The sequence below is a fragment of the Rasamsonia byssochlamydoides genome (genome assembly GCF_041956645.1).
Source record: "Rasamsonia byssochlamydoides strain NRRL 3658 unplaced genomic scaffold VTN77scaffold_15, whole genome shotgun sequence".
NCBI classification, from domain to species: Eukaryota; Fungi; Ascomycota; class Eurotiomycetes; order Eurotiales; family Trichocomaceae; genus Rasamsonia; species Rasamsonia byssochlamydoides.
In genome coordinates this window covers 368,801-390,037 of record NW_027192398.1, presented here as the reverse complement: position 1 = coordinate 390,037, position 21,237 = coordinate 368,801, and the positions used below count along the sequence as shown (strand labels likewise).

The 21,237-nt window shown below is 51.1% G+C and overlaps 6 protein-coding genes across 6 annotated transcripts; 3 read left to right on the top strand and 3 right to left on the bottom strand.

Annotated features, from left to right (window-relative positions):
* Positions 1-1,374: 1,374 nt before the first annotated feature.
* Positions 1,375-2,706, bottom strand: VTN77DRAFT_1982 (uncharacterized protein; the record flags this gene model as incomplete). The annotated part of the gene is made up of 2 exons (XM_069417773.1): positions 1,375-2,267; positions 2,616-2,706. 2 exons carry the CDS (start codon positions 2,704-2,706, stop codon positions 1,375-1,377), a joined length of 984 nt encoding a protein of 327 aa, XP_069279768.1.
* A 4,371-nt stretch (positions 2,707-7,077) lies between these two features.
* Positions 7,078-8,523, bottom strand: VTN77DRAFT_1981 (uncharacterized protein; the record flags this gene model as incomplete). The annotated part of the gene is made up of 4 exons (XM_069417772.1): positions 7,078-7,093; positions 7,148-8,093; positions 8,143-8,293; positions 8,353-8,523. The coding sequence occupies 4 exons, from the start codon at positions 8,521-8,523 to the stop codon at positions 7,078-7,080; spliced, it is 1,284 nt and encodes a 427-aa protein (XP_069279767.1).
* A 298-nt stretch (positions 8,524-8,821) lies between these two features.
* Positions 8,822-9,624, top strand: VTN77DRAFT_1980 (uncharacterized protein; the record flags this gene model as incomplete). The annotated part of the gene is made up of 2 exons (XM_069417771.1): positions 8,822-8,949; positions 9,012-9,624. The coding sequence occupies 2 exons, from the start codon at positions 8,822-8,824 to the stop codon at positions 9,622-9,624; spliced, it is 741 nt and encodes a 246-aa protein (XP_069279766.1).
* Positions 9,625-10,270: 646 nt separating this feature from the next.
* On the top strand, positions 10,271-10,578 carry VTN77DRAFT_1979 (uncharacterized protein; the record flags this gene model as incomplete). Its single annotated transcript, XM_069417769.1, has 2 exons — positions 10,271-10,449; positions 10,518-10,578. The coding sequence occupies 2 exons, from the start codon at positions 10,271-10,273 to the stop codon at positions 10,576-10,578; spliced, it is 240 nt and encodes a 79-aa protein (XP_069279765.1).
* A 2,172-nt stretch (positions 10,579-12,750) lies between these two features.
* VTN77DRAFT_1978 (uncharacterized protein) lies at positions 12,751-14,560 on the bottom strand (the record flags this gene model as incomplete). Its single annotated transcript, XM_069417768.1, has 3 exons — positions 12,751-14,077; positions 14,146-14,286; positions 14,343-14,560. The coding sequence occupies 3 exons, from the start codon at positions 14,558-14,560 to the stop codon at positions 12,751-12,753; spliced, it is 1,686 nt and encodes a 561-aa protein (XP_069279764.1).
* A 2,025-nt stretch (positions 14,561-16,585) lies between these two features.
* VTN77DRAFT_1977 (uncharacterized protein) lies at positions 16,586-21,218 on the top strand (the record flags this gene model as incomplete). The annotated part of the gene is made up of 5 exons (XM_069417767.1): positions 16,586-16,691; positions 16,755-16,923; positions 17,031-20,013; positions 20,073-21,152; positions 21,207-21,218. 5 exons carry the CDS (start codon positions 16,586-16,588, stop codon positions 21,216-21,218), a joined length of 4,350 nt encoding a protein of 1,449 aa, XP_069279763.1.
* Between the last annotated feature and the right edge of the window lie 19 nt (positions 21,219-21,237).

The following is a 21,237-nucleotide window of genomic DNA, read 5'->3' as shown; positions in this document are numbered from 1 at the left end:
CCCACTATCATCACCCATAAAACAAGTTAACCATTTGTTACTTCAAGTATATCTAGATAGTAGACTGAGGATAATAAACGCACCACTCAACTTCGCAATCCCCGAAAACACCCCCGCCACAAACCCCTTGTAATCTCGTTTCGGCTTGTTCTTGGTTGATGGCGTTGAATCAGCACCACCATTCCCATTATTATTACTTCCTTCGCGTAGCGCGGGAGTAGTCGGAGGAGCAGTCGTTGGAGTTGGAGGTGGTTGTTCCATACTCGTAGAAGAAGACATTGCCGGCGGAAGGGGGGGGGGGATATTATTGCGATTGCAATTTTTTCTCCATCGATGGAATCATTAATCAAAGAGAGGGGAAAAAAAATACAGTTGAAAAGGGGGAAAGATGAGAATAGATTTCCCTTCGTAGTGCTTAGTATGCTTATCTTTCTTCTTTTCTCACGTGTGTTCTGCTCTGCTCCGATATGTATCTGCTGCAATGATTACCAATTACTGCGGTGAAGAGAGCAGACAAAATGTCGCAGAAGAGAGAGAAGAAAAACAGAAGAAAGATTCAATGTGAGCAAACAGTAATAGAACAGGCAGAAAGAAATAAGAACAATTGCGCAGAGTGATACCATCTGGGATCTCCGACTGCGGCGGGCGGCGGGCGGCGGGCCGGGGAGAGAGGGTCCAGCTCCGGCGAAGAGGGACAATTCCGAGCGGAGCTAAGAGGATGCCACCCCCGCCCTGTAATTACCTATCACTTTCGGGTTTGCTTTAATTTAGTGACAATCTGGATGGGTCTACTCTGTACGCTGGATCATCTTTATCCTCAAGGCCATCTGCAAGGTCAGTGTTTGATTTCCTCGATTTTCTAACCCAGTTGTACTGCAAATCCTGCTGCAACGTACTGATGGCTCGCATAACCATCAGGCTGGGAAAACATTCCTTTTCGGTATGTATAAACAAAGCTCCATAACCGAAATGCACAGTTCAATGCAGTGCATTTTATGCCAAGAAAAACTCGAAATACAAGATAAAGCTGGATATGCTGTATCAAACAAATGGGGTATAAGATAAACAGTCGTGGACGGGACATAAACGTCCGCCACATCGAGAAAAAGAAAGTTCTGAAAGAAAGCCAGGACCAGGACCACACCTTTTGATGGTGGGTGGTCAATATACAAATTATAATATGGATCGCTTTTGCAGTTTCATCATGGTGCGTGTCGAGACGTGACAACACAATCACCCATGTTGCCTGTAACCAGACCGCAACATGGCCATCTCGGGAGCATCAGGCTCCTCAGGTTTGCACAGCGAGAGCTCAATTGTTTGTTCCTTCTGGATCTCAGAAGGATATCTTCCCAACCGCACAGATCATCGCCATCACCGGCCCTTGGAATCCGACCGTGGCGATACGAACCGCTCATCCCGTTCGGATAATCTCTCCTCCTGGTGATTGCGTGAGGAATCGTCTTTGCTGGCCGATCCAGCGGCCATGTAACTATCTGCTTCCTCCAGAGTCAGCGGCGTGACAGGACCCGGACTGCCGAGCGGATCGAGTCGCGGTGCTGACGGCTTAGAGAAGCTGGTGGGCGAGGCACTAGACGGGGGAGCGACGCTGGCGGCTATCAGCTCGCGATACTGTCGCAGCGCATCTCGCGAGCCCCCCGACGACACCCGATAGCCATGTGATCTCTGCTGCGGCGGGTTATTGGAGGACCTGTTTGATGACTCGTAGACGGCCGGATGGAAACGGGGCAGATTTCCCAGGTGCAAAGGGCTAGGTTTGGGCGAGCGCTTTGGTGACAGGGGATGTCCCGACTGAGAAGACATGCCCAACGATGGTCCATGCGAGGTCTGCATTGTCTTTGAAGAGGACGAGGATTGCGCGGCCCGGCTCTTTTTCTTTCTCGCCGGTCTTGCGTTCCGAGACGGCGACTGCGAGGATTGCTCTGCTGGTGGAAAGAAATGAGCCTGATCAAAACGGGCGGTCAACGGAGTGAGAGGGAGGTCGTCGAGGCAGCGATTGCAGTTTGCTCGAGGAATTGGAATGGGCTGGGTACCCGAGGTCGACACGTAGGGGGCCTCGACGGCAGTCGGGGAAGCGGGTGGAGTATCGAGAGGAAGACGGGGAGAAGTGACAGGAGAAGTCGAAGTTAATTTACGCAAGGACGATGTGGACAAGACGGGGGTGGCGGTCAGGCTTGCCAGATGGTCTCTGGCGCGGAAATCGTAAGGTTGAGGTTGATGAGAGCGTCGCTGTGAAGACACTGGGTCTGCGATACATTAATATAATAATCTCGAACGACTCGAAGGGGAAAAAGAAAGTGGAAGGAAAGAAATTCCCGCTGCTACACCAGTAGATTATGGAAGCAAGTAAACGAGTTGGGGATTGGCATGCAGTGTGCTGAACAAGGAACAAAAGCAGAAGCTCAAAGCAGCACCAAGACGGAAGATTAACTTTCGATAGATGTGATGCATGTTTGGCTCCTGAAACAACAAACCAAGAACAACTAATTGGAGCAAGTGCATGCATGGCTGGGCGGCAGGGGAGGAACATGGCCGAGGCCGCCAAACCTTGGATTCTCGAAAGGGGAGGAGAGAGAGGGAGGAGCGGAACTTACAGGTGCGGGGAGGAGAAATGGAGCTGCAGGACGACGGGTAGAAGGATGTCGAGGAATGAGAGGAGGTATAGGAGGCAGGAGAGATTGTCATCAGGGCAGGAATGATAATGGGTATTGTGTTGCTGCTGCTGCTCTTCGCTATGACTGCGGTGATCCGTTTACAAGCCTGGCAGTTGGCGCGGAACCGAAGTACCAAAGTAACGCCAATGGGCCGTCGTGTCTATGGACAGGTGGGTCTGTATAGAACCGTTGGTTAGCACAACAGAACGGAATAATACAGGACATGTCGTCATAACTGGAGACGTTGGATGCAGGATTGGCCAGGATTGGTATTGTTTTGACTCCCTACCCCAGCCGGACTTCGGCAGGGACAGAAGTTACAATCCACCAACCCACGGGCCACAACCTTAGAACCGCGGGATATAAACCGAACCAAGGATGGAGAAAATGAAGGGTAATAGGAAAAAAGGAACCGCAGGAGGAGATTTGCTTACTTACTGGATGTCAGACAGGATGCAGTACACTCTGATTTGGGATCTTCAACCAGTCAGTATCAGCATGAGCAAGCGACAGCGTGGGACGGAGTGGATGGACAGTCTTCGCCTACGCCACCATGCGTCACCCCTCACAGTCATGCTGCAGGCCAGTTCAGTCAGGAATGCGACTCTCCCACCAGCCTGGGTCTCCCCGCATCTGTCCGTCAACTAGTGCCCGCCCGGCCAACCACATTGTGATAGGGTAGGGAAGACGTGACAACAGAACTGAATGACAGCGAAAATGACGCAGTGTTGCAGCGGCAGTCTCCTCCACCCCTCCGAAATCCCACCCAAGTGAAAGCCGGCTTACCTCTTCTGGACGACCGAGAGAGATGGCAATGGTTTGCACGGGTGGTAGATCAAGAAGGAAATCAATGCACCAACACAATCGAGACTGATTCGTGAGCGATAGCAGATCGTCGGAGGCCGGAGGAACGAACTAATATCACAATGTGCGGTTGTCGGTGGATATCGAGTGGAAACTCTATACCGAGTAATCCTCCGTATCCGTGTTGGAAAAGCCGGTGTCAAAAAAAGAAAGGCAGACCACGGATTCTGGTAGATATTTAACTCGGTCACGGGCAGAGTTTTTGCTCTAGACAAACCCTGGTCTAGTAGCAGTGACACGGACAGGCCTCCCCAGCCTGATCTGCCCTCCTGGGAACCTTGCAGCTCGATAGACCTGCGCTAGCGAATCTGACTTGGACTGGCGAATCTCAATTCACTAGCTGATCTCAGCTGGTGGTGTATGGTCGGATTTGTCGGGTTGCTTGGTTGTGCACAAGGATGGTGGCAGTCGAGAGGATAGTGATTGCGATGATCGGTCGTTTATACTGTAATAAAGGGACTACTGAGGAAGGAAGCAAACTTGAATCATATAATCGTGGATGGTGGTCTTTCTATAGCTGCCTAGCCTGAGTACTTATTGCTCACGTCACATCCAAATATATCTCCCCAGTGCCTTGCTGTGGAGCCTCTGACAGCTGCATCAAGTCTGTCCTTGCATCGAGACTCTCCACCAGCAGAATTGCACCACGCATTCTACAACAGTGAGCTATGTACGGAGTACTATCGTCGTCCTTATCTGAAACGAGAGCCCCTGAACAATTTCGGGGATCTGGTGTAGGGTAATTCCGCAGCCTTGGATCAGGCCCCGCATACCGGGCGGCTCAGCCGGCCCGATCCTGAATATCGCCTTCTAGAATCCACGGTTCAACCTGCTAAACTCTGTCAGCCTCATTTCAATTCAAATAATAGAAAAAAAAAACAAATAACAAGGACTATAATTAACTAACTTGCAGTCTGACTCAGGATTGAACTTAGGTATTGTACCTACCTGGGCACAGTCCATGGAGTGCTTACTACTATCACTCCAGATGCGGCAGGGACCTCCTCATGCCACTTCGGCGCCGACACTGCCGGCCTTTTTTTTTTACTGCATCCCTTGCGCCAACGCGTGGTTTCAACGTGACAGTCTCTTTCTTGGCAGACAAAAGCCTCCTGTCAGTCGGTCTCCATGTGTTCGTGGTGAAGGTGCTACATCAGACAGGCTTTAAGCTCTCCTTGCATGATGCCATGCAAGGCTGTCAGCCTGCCAGGTACATAGAAAAGATTGGATGGCGGTAAGCCTGATCGTGCAGGGTCTCGACTCTTGAAGAGCTCTCGAGGTCCACGCGGCTGGCAGCATTCCATGATGCAGGAGCATCAGCGACGACTGTTTTTCTATTTTTTCCAGAGGCGCAGCGGATGCCATGCGGTTGCCGCCGGTTCCTGCCAGAACTATTGTATGGAGGACGGGGGGTACTTGCCAGTAGTAACTCCTTGTCCGTTAACCGAGACCTCTCGCACACCTCTCTGTTTCTCCTTTCGAAATTCTCCCTGCCAGCCTTGTTCAGCTGCCTTGACCTTGTCTGAGCCAATGAGAACCTTGGACACTGCCGGTGGAAACTTCCAATTTATTAATATCTCTTCCTACCGGTTAGCTGCTTATGGCATCGGATCTCACAGGGCAGCGCAGAGCTAGGATCATGCGATCCGATCACCATTCCACACGCGGTCGTATTTCTCGCATTGGATTGATTTGATCGCCACTGATTTCCACCACTTAGCCGCTGCCAATCCCCTCCAGTTTGTCGAATTCAGCTGTAGGTAGTCGGAAACCCCCCGCTAAGGCAACCTAGTTGAACCAACCATCGACGCCCCAGGTGAACAAGAGGCCGTATCGACATGCCTCATCTGCCCATTCCAATCCTTGCTCGACTCATGTCTGTGGTTAATACGGAGTGCTTTTGCAGAAGTAAGCTTACAGCAGCATTTTGCAGGATTCGATAAGGCATCGATGACGAATACAGAGTACTGTGGAATGGACGGTGGCCATGTGGCCGGCCGGCCTGAAGTAAGGGGCTGAACTTAAAGGCTCCAGATTTCCCTCACCAAGTCAGAGGTGCCCCTGAGCCGTACGTATCTTTTTGCTGCTCGTATTGAAAACATACACTGCGGCTGTTGAAATGGGTAGGCATCTTTTGAATGTACTGTACATACTGTACAGTACACTTGTCTCTCAGCAATAACAGTCCACGGTTCAACGCAATCGACTGTTCGAAGGGCAGCAGCTTTGGTTTCGCCAAGTACAGAGTACTCTGCGAATCCTCCGGGCCAAGAAAACCAACTGCGCAGGTCCTGGTGTTAATACAATGATGCTCTTTTCAATACAGCAAAGTGAAGCCATGAACCTCTTGCCGAGTTCCGTCCCTGTGAGAAATTTTCAAGTCAAGCCACGTGTAGTCAAGCCATGTGGTATGTCAGAGATTCGACTTCCGTCCTCGTTCTGGCGTTCCTCTTGTTTCTGCTCCCGTTGCTCTCTGGAAACTTCGAGAGCCCGGCCATCCTCCCTTTCATCGACCGTTGCGCTGTTTCGAAACGTTCACGTCTACCATACGGAGTACATACACATGCACCGCTAGGTCGGCGAATTCCTTCCGTCAGCTTGCAGCCTGCAGCTGTCTCTAAGCGGCCATATTTCCTCGAGAAGGCGCATTGTCCAGCAGCAGATGTGACCTGTCATCTGTCCATTTCGCAAGTGTTGCTACTAAAGGAGCGATCGCCGATGACGCCGCATTTATTGCATGGATGTTCCTGCATGCAGGCAGCTAACCTATAGGGATGAGGTCCCACGAGCTATTTACCAGAACAAGACAAGACACCTTGGTGCTCTCCCCAATAGTCATGCAGGCTACGGAGAACCTTTGCTCTAGAAGGGACGTCCATGAATATTTAATAATGGCATCCAGTCGGAAAGCAAGGCGAGGTACGCTAGCTCGACTTCAGCGTTGGCCCTGTTCTTACATATTCCATCCTCGTAGTACTATGTATACCCTTGTTTAGCCATGGCAGCTGTCTCAGACTCCCAGAGTCTAGAGTCTAGAGGACCGGGTTCCTGCTTCCGTCTTCGCGTGGCATCTACTGTAGTGTATTTTGGCTGCAATGGTGTCTACATCCGTTGTTGATGATGATGTTCATGATGATGATGCCTTCAACCTGGAGAGATGAAGCTTGATTATTGTCCATTCTTTGTCCTTTGTCATAGCCAACTCGCGAAAGATGGTCTCTAATCTCTTTTTCCTCCTGACATTGTCAATGCTCCTTTCTTGAACTCGTTATTTCCTGTTTATGAAGCCATTTCTACGATATTTGCGTGGTTTCGGGAATAGAAAGAAATGAGATAGGGTTCTAGATTGAGAATGCTTGCTTTCTATCTTTCTAATTGATTTTATTATTAGATCATTCGCCTATATCTAAGATATCTTTTGGAAACATCCGGACTGGTGGTATCTGTATCAGATAATCATATCGGCAATATGATTAGGACAGGCCTGTCATCAAATTCAAATTCCCTCAGTACCAACTAGCGGGATGAAGATCCACGATCATGACCAGGAGATCCTGCATTGCGCGTTAGCAGTTTTCATTCGACATCGACTCACGTCCAGTACATACCCCAACATGATCCCCGCTCCGACAGCCATAGCCGCGAACTGAGTCAGGGTTTTCTTGATCTCTGCTGCCTTGTCCTTGCCGGTTTCCAGCAGCTCTGGAATGACCGCCACAGTGCCCACGTACAGAAATGTCCCTGCCGTGAAAGGGAGAAGCATGTCCCCCCAGCTCAGACCTGTGCCCAGCAATCCTGCTGAAGAGTCTGCTGCTGCTGCGCCAGAGGCACTTCCGCTGCCGCCAAATTCCTGCACGGCGATCCCGATAAACGTCCCCAGGAACGCGCCGATCGCGGTGACGAACTGCGCCCCCATGGCCTTGCGCTTCGAAAACCCGGACTGCACCAGAAGCGCAAAGTCGCCGACTTCGTGCGGGATCTCATGGAAGAAGACGGCGACGGTCGTCGTGGCGCCGATCGTCGGCGATGCGTAGAAAGAAGACGACAGCGCCAACCCGTCGGTGATGTTGTGGGTGAAATCAGCGATGAGATTGAGGTATCCACCGAGTTTGACGCTCGGGTTGATTTCCTTCTCGTCGTTGCCCTTGGACTCTGGAGCACCGGCGCCGGACTTGTTCTTACGCTGCTTCAGTTCGCCATTGTCCTGTTGCGACTTGGTGTTCGCGCCCGTGGTGGCAGCGGCATCCTCGTTCTCATGAGCATGTGCATGGCCGTGACTATGGTCATGTCCACCATCACCTCCAGTCGCAATCCGCAGCGTCTTGTCCATAGCCACAAAGGTGAGGAAGCCCACCATGATCCCCAAACCCAAGAGGAGGTTCTTGTTCGGCTCGACGAGCACGAAACGAGCATGTTCGGGAGAGTCCTCGCCCAGGAAGATCTCCGGCAGTAGATGGAAGAGGGTATCTCCAAGAAGTCCGCCCACTGCGAATGCGACCATCACCGACAGAGACGACGGGTCGATGTTGGGCGGGCACAGTGCAAGAAGGAAATCTGCAGAAATCAGCAATGCTTTTGCGCGACGAAAGTTGAAACAACATACTTGGAGGCCCGGAAATGTATATAGTCGCCAAGATCGCATTTACAGCCGGGCTGCCAGGGAAGAGCACGGCAAAAATGCGCGATGTGAGACTGGTAGTTGGCGGCTTCGTCGCGAGCTTGTGCTCGTTCAACGCTTGAACAAGAGGACATTGCTAGAAATAGAACGTCAGTATAATTGAATATAGAGTCATTCAATTATAATTGATGATACCTGCAACTGTTCCTCAATCTGCGGGGCGGAGAGGCCCGCAATGGAGATGTCGCTGTGAGTCTTGCCAGGGAGTACATCAGCTGCGGCAAGCAGAGACAAGGCCAGGAGCCCAGCGACAAACGCCAGGGACAGCCTGCGCAGGGAAGAGAAAGAGAATATTCCCAGGGCCATTGCGAAGCAATTCGGCCAGAGGACCATGGCCGCAGTAGCAGCAGTGGGGATGATAAATGTCTCCGTACTCGGAGTTGTCACCCGTACGGAGTTAGTTACCTGTAATAATGACCCTTACTAATTCACCAATGAAAGCGACCAAAGGGCAGCAAACATGCCAAGAGGGCAATGCAAACAGCCACCCCGATAAGAGATAATCTCAATTTTTTATTTAGCCCGCTGCTTGCCCGCAATAGCAGAAATTATTATCTCTTTATTTTCATCTTTTTTTTGCCAACTCTTAGCAAGCGCAGTCAGCATGGGTAGTGTACTGAAGAAGAAGAAGAATCGCGCAAAAGTGCCCAAGATCAAGAAGAAGCGCAAGCTGCTGCGCCATGGGAACAAGAAGATTAATGTGTTGGGCAATGCGCTGATTGCGGAGAATTGGTAAGTTTCCCACCCTTTTTTTTTCTTCTTTTTCTCCGGATCTATACTGATTGTTCAATCAGGGACAAGAATCTGACATTGACTCAAAACTACCGTCGACTTGGTCTCACGGCTCGACTGAATGCTCCTACCGGAGGCGTCGAGAAGCCGAAAGGTGTCGACGCCGCTACTGCAGCGCAGCAGACCTCTGATCCGCTGCACATCACCAGCAGCTCCAAGGCAAGCTTGCATCAGCTGGACCCGAAAGAAGTCCGCGTGGAGCGCGATCCCGAAACGGGCAGGATCTTGCGCGTCATCCGCGACGACGAAGAGGACGACGAAATCGAGATCGCAGGGCGCAAGCGCAAGCGCTCGAATCCGCTGGGCGATCCTCTAACCGAGATCGAGCAGAAGGAAAACTCGAGCAGGCAGAATCAGAAGACCGCTGAGTCGAGTTTCGTCAAGGAGCTGGAGATGCGCGCCGCGCAGGAGGAGGAGGCTGTCAAGAAGCGAAAGCCGCGGCAGCAGAGCCAGCGCGAGCAAGAGTGGATTCAGCGGCTGGTCGAGAAGCACGGCGATAATATCCAGGCGATGGTGCGCGATAGGAAATTAAATCCGTTCCAGCAGAGTGAGGGCGATATTCGAAGGAGAATCCGGATATGGAAGGAGAGGCATGCTGATGCTGCAGGTGCTTGAGTTGAGCTGTATCAGGGCATTCTGCTAGTTGAGATGTTCTTTCATTGCATATAAAACTGTCGCAGGCGAACTGGCGTTTGCAGGGTTGGGTTTATAAAAGTTGATATTTCGGCCGATATAATAGACATGGCTTCTTTTTTTTTTCTTTTTCTTCTTCTTCTTTTTTGTCACTTGTGTTTACTGTTCTAGTCATACTTTATGTTTTTCACTGAATATAGGGCGATATCGGACATCCAGTTCCTGATCCAGTTCCTGATCCGTCATGAGAGCCGACATAGGAGACACCCTCTTCCACGCTAACCGTTCATATTCATGCTCAACTCACATGCTGTAGACAGCACGTGCTCTGGATGGTTGCCTTGTCGCGTCTGTCCACAGGTCGCGTATTTATTTCTGTTGTGCCATCATGTCTCATCTGATACTCTCTTCTCTTACCGCTCACCACCTGCTCTACAAGCTGATGGCACTGCATCCTATGCTCTGCAACTGCAACCTGTTGGAACAGTATCCTTGTCATTGTTTCATCCTTATCATCCTTATCATTGTCGCCATCGTTGTAAAATGATGTACCTGATGAACTCTCTCGTCCTCCTTGCCTTCTGGGCTATCTCTCTGCTCCAGCACGCGTCTGGACAGATTTCCTAGTATGTCAACTCCCAAATATACTCCTCAGAGCCAAATCTCATATCATTCTGGTGACCCTCTCACCAACACCCTGACCTGCAAGAGCGGGGGAAATTACTGTGGTGGACACTCCCTTCAGACCAATACCCTGATGTCCTGCGCGTCAGTGGATGTTTTGGAGGTCTATTCTTGTGATTTGCAGTAAGTTGTCCTGACCTGTTGTTCCTGTCTATTGATATAGTCAAACAATACTGACACTACTATTCAAGACTGTCGCACGTTCTACCTTCTGGATATAAGACCTCGGCGCTGTGTAAGTGGCTGTTTTGACCCGCATGAACCTGCATAATACAGCTTTGCGGATGGCCGAGACAACCCTAAATCAACGACCCAAAGCGTGTAAAGCTGACATGTGCTAATTTATCTGCTATATATAGGCTACCAATCCTCTCCCGATGCTGGCAACGCAGTATGCACGTTCAACGGAACTGCATACGAGTTAGACGGGACTTACTTTCCTCTCCCTCAGTCCTTGCTCTCTGTTCTCAAAGACAGCAGCTCAGCAGAGGAAGAGGAAGATGCATCTCACCAGCAAGGCCCCAGTATATGCGGCAGTTCTGCTGAGGCTGAGACGGGCTATCTTCCCATCCCACTGCCTGCAGTCGATACTGATGACTTTCCTGTGGAAACGGAAACGTCTTTCCCGACTACCACTGCTTCAGCAGTAGAAGCTACTGTCACTACTGAGCAGGCATATCCCAGTTCAACGATGACAGCGATCAATGTGGGTAGCCCCTCACAGCCCAAAACCACAGTTTCTGTCACTCTCTCAACTACCATCACCATCATCATCCTGACCTCCTCACTGCCTCTGAAGTCTGCTACATACATGTATATCTCATCTACTGACATGCAGATCAAGACCGATACTGTGTCTAGTTTACTTCCTTCCTTACTTCATTGTCCTCTTTGCCTACCTATTCCTTCACTGCAGCCGTACACTGCTGCTGCCACTGGGAGCGGGAGTGGGACTAGACCTGTTGGTTCTCCTTCATCGACCATTACTGCCAGCTTTCCGTCATTGAGCAGTGCCATTGTCACTACTAGCAGCAGCAGCTCAAGCTTGAAGGCCACCAGCACTGGTACTGACACTGGCACATCAATGCTTTCTCCCAAGCCCATGACCACAACCACAACCAGCAGCAACAAAGCCATGCATCTCCTGACTCTGAAACCTGCAGAGAACAAGATCACGATCTTTGCTGCTGCCATGGCTGTCTTCCTTGCTGCTGGGTTTGCTCATCTGTGAGTTGAAAAAAGAATCTCCAATTGATCATTCATGCAAGCACAAGCAAGCGCAAGCATGAACACCAAGATGAAACAAAACAAAACCAAATAAAACAACCTGACTGTACCCAAACCAGATAATGAGTTTTGTTTTTCCTTTCCGGTTACAGTTGTTTCTTTTCTTTGTTCTTTCTTGCATGACCGAGTGAATGTGGCATGTTTCGTTGATCTCTTCTCTTTTTCCTGTCTCTTTTTCCTGTCTCTTTTTCCTGTCTCTTTTTCCTGTCTCTTTTTCCTGTCTCTTTTTCCTGTCTCTTTTTCCTGTCTCTTTTTCCTGTCTCTTTTTCCTGTCTCTCCATTTCCCTCATCACTTTTTTTTTGTCCTTCGTACATGTACATGTACATCTTCCTGTTCCTGTTCCTGTTCCTGTTCCTGTTGTCATTCATCACCGAAACAACAACCAAAAGTTTGTTTGTTTTTCTTTTCTTCTTTTTTTCATTTTCTTTTTTATTCATCGGGGTGGGCGGGAAGGGTCCATCACTATCTCTTATCCAGTACCGTATCTCTTATCCAGCACTGTATTTCTTACCCTGTATTTCTCATTTTCATTCTTGTTCTTGTTCTTGTTCTTGTTGTTTCATATTCCTTTTTACTCGCATATATACCTTACTCCTTGTTGCATACTTTACTCACACATGTATGTACATACTGCTGTATTGTTAGTTATGGGCGCAAGACGATCGGGGTGGCTGCTTATTTTGTTATTGTCAGCAGTGGTTACTAGCAGTAGTGATTATTACCAGTAGTGTTAGTGAATGTATGTTTAGTATTGTATTTTTAAGATTATGTTTGTTTTTGTCCTGGTTCCTAGGGAATCAGATCATTGGCGTAAGAGTAATGTCGTGTTTCATTAGAAAAAGTAGGTAAATAAATCAGTTGATCGCTGCATTGAACTTATTTTACTATCATTAGGTTACCTAATAGGAAATATAAGAAAAGAACACGAGATCATGAGCATAAGAGTAATGGCATTTCTCATTAGGGACATAAATCTAGTGATCATCATACAAGACCTGTTTTACATTATTAGGTTTCCTGACGGGACATAAAAATACGAGATCATTACAAGTGTAATGTCATGTTTTCTCTTCATTAGGTAAATCTACTGATCGTACACATGAATCAGGTCGAATCAATCCTCTCGTTATCGTCAGTCAATCCCTCTCGTCATCATTATTATTCTCCACCCATTGAGCCGGCACACTGACGCGATGGACCATGCGAACCCATCGTCGACGCCGCCACTCGCCCATCCCCTGCATTTGCGCGCCGACCGTGCTCTCCTCCCAGTCACGGACTTGGCTGTTTTTCGCCTTGCCCTTGGCTTTCGCCTTCTGCTGGTCGGCCTTGCGAAGAGATGACTCCTTCAGGTCGCCGTAGGCCATCTGGCGGAACTCGTCCTCGTCCATACCTGCAGTCTGAGACCCAGACGGTGCGAGATCCCACACCCATCCGCCAACTTCCTCGTTATTGTTGTTGATGGCAGTGCTGCCGTCTGCGTCGCTGCCGGGAGGAACTTCAAATCCAACGCCTGTGATCATTCGCTCCATCACCCATTCTCGACATTCCAGGTCCAGTTCCCACTTCTTCCCTTTCCACGCCCAGCCCACCGGCGGCTGGACGTCTTCAAAGAACCGACAACCTCGCGGTCGGTCGCCCGCAATCCGCGATGGCGAGAGCGGATCGTATGGTGTCGGTGAGAACAGGACTGTCTCCCACTCGGAAGAAGTCGAGTATGGCGAAAGGGATCGATGTTGCAGCTCGAAGATCTCCACTTCGCGTTCTTCGGGGGACGAATCTAGAGATATATTCGCAATGGACCCCAGAAATGAACCAAGCGAGGAGATAGGTGCAGGTACTGAAGGCTTGGCTTTTCTGGCGGATTTTGGGCTTGTCTGACCAGGTTTCTCGGGTTCCTTGCCCGCTGTCTTACTCAAAAATTCCTGGACGGTTGGATGTCCCGCAATGACAGCAGCATTTCCACCGATCAGGAAGATGAACCGCCAGGGAAGAAGATGTGAGGTTAGAAACAAGGAGGCCGTGATGACAAAGAGGGTCAAAAACAAGGTCGAGGAAAGTCTCTCATCTGAGAAATTGGCCGCAGGCCACAGGAGGGCAACCAGGGCGTCATGTAGATTCGCAAAGTCGGCCATGGAATTCTGAAGATCTCGCATATTGCGGAAGAAATCCTTGGACGTCTCACTGGCTGGTTTGATGTCCCGCGCAGGGGCCAGAGCGGGCCCTTGATAAGAATAATAAGGAGTGGTCCCAGACGTGGAATTCGATGGTGGAGGGGGATGGCGCGTCAGGAACGCTGGCACCATGATGAACAGCAGTATCGTTGCCAGCGGGACGACCGGCAGAAGATAAGGATTCAGACAGACAAAAGAATAGACTGCTAGGAATGAGAGAGTCTGGGTTGGAGATCTCCAGGAAAAGAGGTGAATCAGGTGGTTCTGAAAGACAAAAGCGATGCCAATGCTAAGTATCCGATCAGTTGACTGTTCTGAAGAGATCTCATCAATTTCATCAATCATCAACCAACTTACCGTGCATTGAACCGCCGGAAATTGTTTGCCATCAGCGGAACACTGAATGGCGGCCGGCTGACACGCTTGGGTGAACGCTTGTCTGCTGGCTGCTCCTCATAGTCGTCAACCTCGTCCGCAGGAATGACCTGCTGGAGTAGTCTAGTAGACGAATTAGTCCGAGGCGTTCCAACAAATTGTGAGAATACAAAGCATACTTGGCAACAAGCCGGTCTTGCAGAGATAGTCTATCGCTTCCGCGCCGGTCAGCACTGCCATCGTGGGCGCCATCTGTGTGTTCAGCAGGAAGCTTTGTCTCTGGCTTTGTTTCCGGCTTCTCTTTCGTTCTGTCTGATTTGGAGGACGACGCCTCGGGGGAGACCACCGGAATGGGCTCGTCACGGTTGGAAAAGGCATCCACCGTGTACTCATCCATGATGACGCATCAGACAATTTCCACAAGATTATCCAGCATTTCCTGTTGGCGAGCTAGGCATGTCGACCACGCGACGCTGGCGGAGCTTCAACAGCCGTCCTTGCATGTGCTTGCCGCCGAGGATGTGGAGAGCCGGGGTTGCGGGCCACAGCACTACGTCAGGCGGAATCCACCAACGATTTATGTGCTGGAGTCGTCTTTCCGGAGTAGTCTCCAATATACCTAGGATAATGATGAACTGATTGAGAAAGGGACAAACAAAAGAACAAACTAAGACTCATACTTCGTAGGGTGTCCAGCAGCAAGTGCTGCGATGGCTGAGCTAAGCTATCACATGGCCCGCCAACTTGCGCTAGTCTGCATTGGTTATAGACTCCAGCCACAGCCGCACAGCCGTTTGGCCTCGACGCCTCAGGCATAAAATTACCTCAGACAGAACAACCAGAAAGAACATTGGAAGAGGATAAAAAAGACTCTGACATGGCAATAATGCTCTTCACTATCCTCTAGTCAAGTTCTGGAACCCAGCATCTACCTAGTTCGCCTAACTGCCACGTGAATTCAAGAAGCAGGTCCCTTAGTGAACAGCCATAATTTTCCCACTGTATATTGGAGCGAAGTCGTGACTCCTATACCAGCTTATATAATCAGACTATCACCACCTTCAGAACGTGCATATATCTTGTCCCTGGTGAGGAGAAATTGAGAAGATAGCTGCTCGAAAAGGGTTTCAGAAGGCTCCACACCGTCAACTCCATTACGGATTGAAGGAGGGAGATGTGGAAGAGTAAACGTAAGCGGCTGATGATTGGAAACCAATACCCTGGAACAAGAGGCCTGAGCACGGAATGGTGTTTGCCTCGGGTGGTACGAAGCTTTCAGTCAGGAGTCTCAGGACAGTAATTGGACGTAACATGGAAACTCTTCTCCAAAACACCACTCATGAGAGGACTACATCCCTACATATAGAACAGTCAAGGGCACATCGCCAGCTGTAGATAGCTAGCTGCTTACCCACTAGGTACTCTTTGCGGGTGTAATATACAAATAATCCCACCTCATCCCTCCTTCCTAAGGCTGAGGGAGGTCTGTGAATTGAGGGTATACAGGCCTCTAGCAAAAATGATTTGTCGATGATGGAATTATGACATACATTCCAGGTACCTAGGTCGACTAAGACGCAAACTGCGATGTGATAGGGTCCTTGGTTTGGGGGGAAATTCTAGACTTCCTTTATGCTATTGAAATTCATAGAATGCAGTAGTTACTCCGCAGGCGAGGTAGCTTAGCTAATACAAGAAGCAGGAATAGAGTTGCGGGCGGCACGGGACTGGCACCTGACAGTTTGCAGGGTTTGCAACTGCAGCGGGCAGCGGGAGCGATCCAGGGGCATGCAGCTAGCAGGCGAAGAGAGAGAGAAAGACGGGGCTGCGATAAGTACTCCGTACTAACGACCAGACTAGAGCCCCGTCAACAAATCTGTCAATTTTCAAATCCCTATTCTGGCTGCTGTTTCTGCTATCTCTCCCCCAGGGATATCAATCTTTTTATCTTTTTTTCATACTGGTTTCTCCCGCTTCCCACCTGTTTGCAGGTGTTTCGAAACAGAGGTACTTACGCGCGACGTCTCCTGTCGCAGTCTCCCCTAGCTGCTGCTAGCCTGGTGCTGGGTTTCCCGAACGACCACCCCAAGCTGCAAGCGGCGCCATCCTGCAGAAATTGGCCTCCTCATCACGACTGCCATCAATTTCCGCCTATCTTCGAAGCTGCATCCGTTCCCCCGTGACGTATATTGTCATCGTCGGTCGCATCTTCCCACCCCGGACGGTCCTGCACGACGGTCGACCTTTTCTCCCCCGCGATGGACAGGTAGCCACGGTGGAGGTCGCGACATTGTTGACCCAGTCTCTTGCCAGAGACAACCCGACGGCTACGCTCTTGGATGCCATTTCGCCCATTGGTGCTTGAGTTCGGAGAAGGGAGGCCGGTCCGTGCCATTCGAGATCACGTTGTTGTCTGTGGATCATGCCTGCCAAGGTGACCTCTCAGCCAACGGTTGGGACTGCACAGTCAAGGATGGCCAGTTCAAGGACATCCAATTCCTCTCGCAACACCGATTCCAGCTCAGGAGGTAAGGGGAATGCTGCAGGGAAATGTAGCGCGGGGATATGGCTAACCCATCTGGATCATATAGAGATTTCCACCCGTAGAAGGTTACAGAAGGCGGCATCAACTATCGGAAATGCAGACAGCCCGTCCTCGAGGACTCCGTCGATCCCACGAAGCGGAACAGAGCCGCGTTCCAGTATGATGGGAAGACGGAGACAGTCGATTCGCGACCAGAAGGCACCGGGTCCTGGAATGTCAGAAGCCTCTTCCAAGCGGTATCTACCATGGCTACCATGTGGAGACCAGTTCGATGTTCTGTGACAGTCAATGATGCTAACGTCCTGATTTTGAATTTGTTTAGTACCCGATCAGGATCTCTGCACTCCGGAAGCTCTTCCATTGACACCACGAACGACTCGACACGGAATCATTCCATCAGCAGCACCAATTCCCGCATCAGCTTAGGAACCTCGAACGTCGGTAACTCGACCAAGTATGAAGTCAACCAGACTCCTCCAGAGGGCTCTGACTTCTTGGCACCGATTAACTTTGACGATTTCCACAACAGCATCATGGACGAGCCGAGTTTGAACAATTTTCCCATGCCGGGCCACGGAGGTGCTGGATACGATAACAAGTCCAATACCTCTTGGTCCAAGAATGAGGGAAATGCTACTGTCCGGCCAGCCAGGTCAGGTTCCCTTCGCCGCCAAAGCGAGGTAGGCCGTTTGACCGGCCAGGCCTCGTCGAATTCGACATCAATGCCGCCGCCTGCTGCACCTGCGTCTCGAACTCGTCACCAGAGTCAGATCTCTGCCCCATCATCCACGTCTGTTGCATCTCGCCCACCTAGGAAATCCGTCGGGCCTGGGACCTTGGCCTTGGATGGTACTATTACTACTACTGACACGGCGTCGAGAAGACGGACGAGCATCTCGATGAAAAAGGCGAGCTCGGACAATTGCAAGGCAGATCAAGGGAGCGCTTCCCTTCGCCTCCGTTCACAAAATCAGGAACCGACCCGCACCGATGATTCGAAGTTGCCTGTTAATTCTCGCTCCCTCAAAGCGAAGTCGCTTCAACCGCTGTCCAGGGAGCCTCAGGAGAATCTTTTGGCGCCGTCGGGTGGGCATGAGCATTCGAGATCGTCTTCAACCAATGCCGTGCGCACTCCTGTCAAGAATGCAGCCGGTGCAGCCACGACACCGTCGTCCGTGGCCAAGCGAATGTCCATAGTGCCCCATGCCACCGGCCTGGGTGCCCGAACCATCAGCCCCACTGATGCACGAAGGCTGAAACGCATGTCTACGATGCCTGCGGCGCCGCCCATGCCGAATACGCCTCCCACTCAGTCGCAGCTCGATGTCTCACGGCCACGATCGTCAGCTCAGTCGCCCTCCATGATTCCGCGGAAGAGTGTCACGCCGTCCTCGTCGAGGACGACTCCGGATCCAAATCGCAAATCCTACAGCTCGGGTATTTCACTCTCGTCCAACACCAGCTATAACTCGGCTCGTAACTCTGGTGGTTCGTTGCAACCGAGACTCTCCCAGACTTTCTCCTCTTCCCGACTGCCAACCCCGAAACCGCGACTGGAGAATATAGGGGTTTCAGAGGAAGAAGTCCCTCCAGTTCCTGCTATACCCAAAGCCTACGAATCTCCTAAGACGGACCTCGACTTGTTAACGCCTCCAACCGCTCGTAAATCCAGCTTCCAGTCGGACGTCGGAAGACTTAGCGACGACTCACGGCGCGATTCTGACTCCAGCGGGCAGGCGGCGACTATCAACTCAGCTCAAGACGACACCACACCTACAGTAGCACCTCGTCTCCGAGGATCGAAGACTCCCGATGCCAAGACAGGCCGGCAGGCTGCCAGTCTGGGCAAGAAAAACCTTCAGCCCTTGAAACTGCCGCCATTGAACCTGCTGCCTCTGAGCACGCCGATGGCTGCGAAAATTGACGCATTGAAGGACGGGAATGCTCCTGAAGATGTCCGAGCTTCATCGCCAACGCTGCGCCATATGGTACCAAAGACACCAAGCACTCCATTGACCGCCTCCAAGGCTTCCTTTTTCTCTAGTAATGGCGACGATCCAGAGACACAACCGATTCCCTTTCCCCGCAGCAGCACGTCTCATTTCTTGGTCAGCGCCAGTTCTTCGAGCTATAGAGCGCCGAGTAGCTCGAGTGCGATTGTGCCGTTGGAAATGCCGACGGCGAATCGAAACATGTCTCCTTATATATCCTCTTCCCTGCCCAAGGCGAATGACGATTATAGTTTCATGCCGCACAAGACCAGCGGAGAGTATTCCCGTGGCTCACTACAGCTGGCGAAATTGACCGGCCCTCGGCCTCAGACGCAGGCTTCTGCGTTGTCTTCGAACACCGAAGCGGGGAGTCGGATGTCTAGCCCCCCTGATCTGGAAAAGAATGGTTCGTCTTTCAAGAATAAACTTATGAAACACAGCAGCTCCAAATCGTTGCTGTCGTCGGATAACGAGAGCAATTCAGCCAAGTACGATAATATGCCACCCCCTCGACTTCCGGCATCTGCCACGTGGAATAATGGTCTTTCGTCTGTAGCAGGAAGCACAAGTCCAACCTTGAAACCTGCGCATCTTGAAGCCCGGCGCCAGTCTTCCATATCCAGCTGCACCAATGGAGCGAAACAGCCCAGCGTGAGCAGCGAGCAGAGCCTGGCGCCAGCCCAGAGTCCTTCCACTGAGTCTGGCGGCGACACGGAAACCACCCACACTCGTTCCGCTTCCTCCATCTTGTCACCTGTTCATAAGATTATCAGTTCTGCCAAGGCCAATGTGAGCGCCAAACCGCGCCCACCCGACCCCAATGTGGACCCAGATCAGTGGGCAGCGGATGAGGAGATGAGAAGGCTCGGCAGCAAACGAAAGGACTTCGAGGCCGCTGCAAGGGAACTTGACGAATTGCGCCGCAGGGCCAGTCCGAAGGAGCGTGTCAGCCCGGCACAAGCACTGAAGATGGCCAATCTCAATATTTTCGAGCGAGGCGAAATCATCGATTTCAAGGACATCTACTTCTGCGGTACCCAGAAGGCCAAGAAGCATGTGGGCGATCTAAAAGCACAATCCATGAACTTTGGATACGATGATGAACGTGGTGATTACCAAATCGTGATTGGCGACCACCTGGCCTACCGATACGAAATCGTCGACGTGCTGGGCAAAGGAAGCTTTGGTCAGGTCGTCCGATGTGTTGACCACAAGACGGGAGCTCTGGTGGCGGTCAAAATTATTCGCAACAAGAAGAGATTCCACCAGCAAGCTTTGGTCGAGGTCAACATTCTCCAGAAACTGAAGGAATGGGTAAGTTGGCCATCATATTAATACATCAATTGGATACAAGACTAAAAGAGAACCCTCAGGATCCCCACCGGCGGCACAGCGTAGTCAAGTTTACACAAAGTTTCTATTTCCGAGGACATCTTTGCATCGCGACCGAACTGCTTGGCATGAACCTGTACGAGTTCATCAAGGCGCATGACTTCAAAGGTTTCTCCTTGAAGCTCATCCGTCAATTCACCAAGCAACTCCTGAGCACGCTCGTCCTTCTGTATAACAAGAAGGTCATCCACTGTGATTTGAAGCCTGAGAACATCCTGCTCGTGCACCCGCTGCGTTCGGACATAAGGGTGATCGACTTTGGATCCAGCTGCTTCGAGCACGAGAAAGTCTACACATACATTCAGAGTCGATTCTACCGTTCTCCCGAGGTGATACTGGGCATGTCATATGGGATGCCGATCGACATGTGGAGTCTGGGCTGTATCTTGGCCGAGCTGTATACCGGATATCCAATCTTCCCTGGAGAGAACGAACAGGAGCAACTGGCGTGTATTATGGAGGTCTTTGGTCCGCCAGAGAAGCATCTGATCGACAAGAGTACCCGAAGGAAGCTGTTTTTTGACTCGATGGGCAAACCTCGGGTGACCGTGTCCTCGAAGGGCCGACGGCGCCGGCCCAGCTCGAAGGATCTCAGGCAGGTCCTCAAATGCGATGATGAGGCATTCGTCGACTTTGTCGCTCGCTGCCTGCGGTGGGACCCGGCGCGTCGACTCAACCCGAACGAGGCATTGAACCATGAATTCATCACGGGGGTGAAACCCTCCTCCAGTCGGTCTCGACCGGGCAGCGCCAACACCAGTACTCCGTTGAAACGGTTGAACCCGGGGACCGCTCCTTCAGCGCCAAGGCCTCTCCCAGAGCCTCCTGGCACGAGTTACAAGAACGGCGCCGTCGTCAAGAACAGAGATGCATCGAACAGCTCTCCCTCGAAAACGTCGTCGGCGCCTCGGCGCCATTCGACCATCAACGGCTTGCAACCCGCGGCTGGTAAGCGGGTATCCAACAGCGGCAGTTATTCAAATTCCTCATTGCCGAGAGTCGCCCAGAGGAGCGTGAGCGGAAAGCCCGACCTCGCGGCGGCCGCGGCAGCGACGAGCTTGGTGAGTAGATATCTGTCCTGTCTTGTTGATTTTGATTTGCTGACTGCCGGTCAGAAGACGAGATAGTACGGTGATGTATAATCTT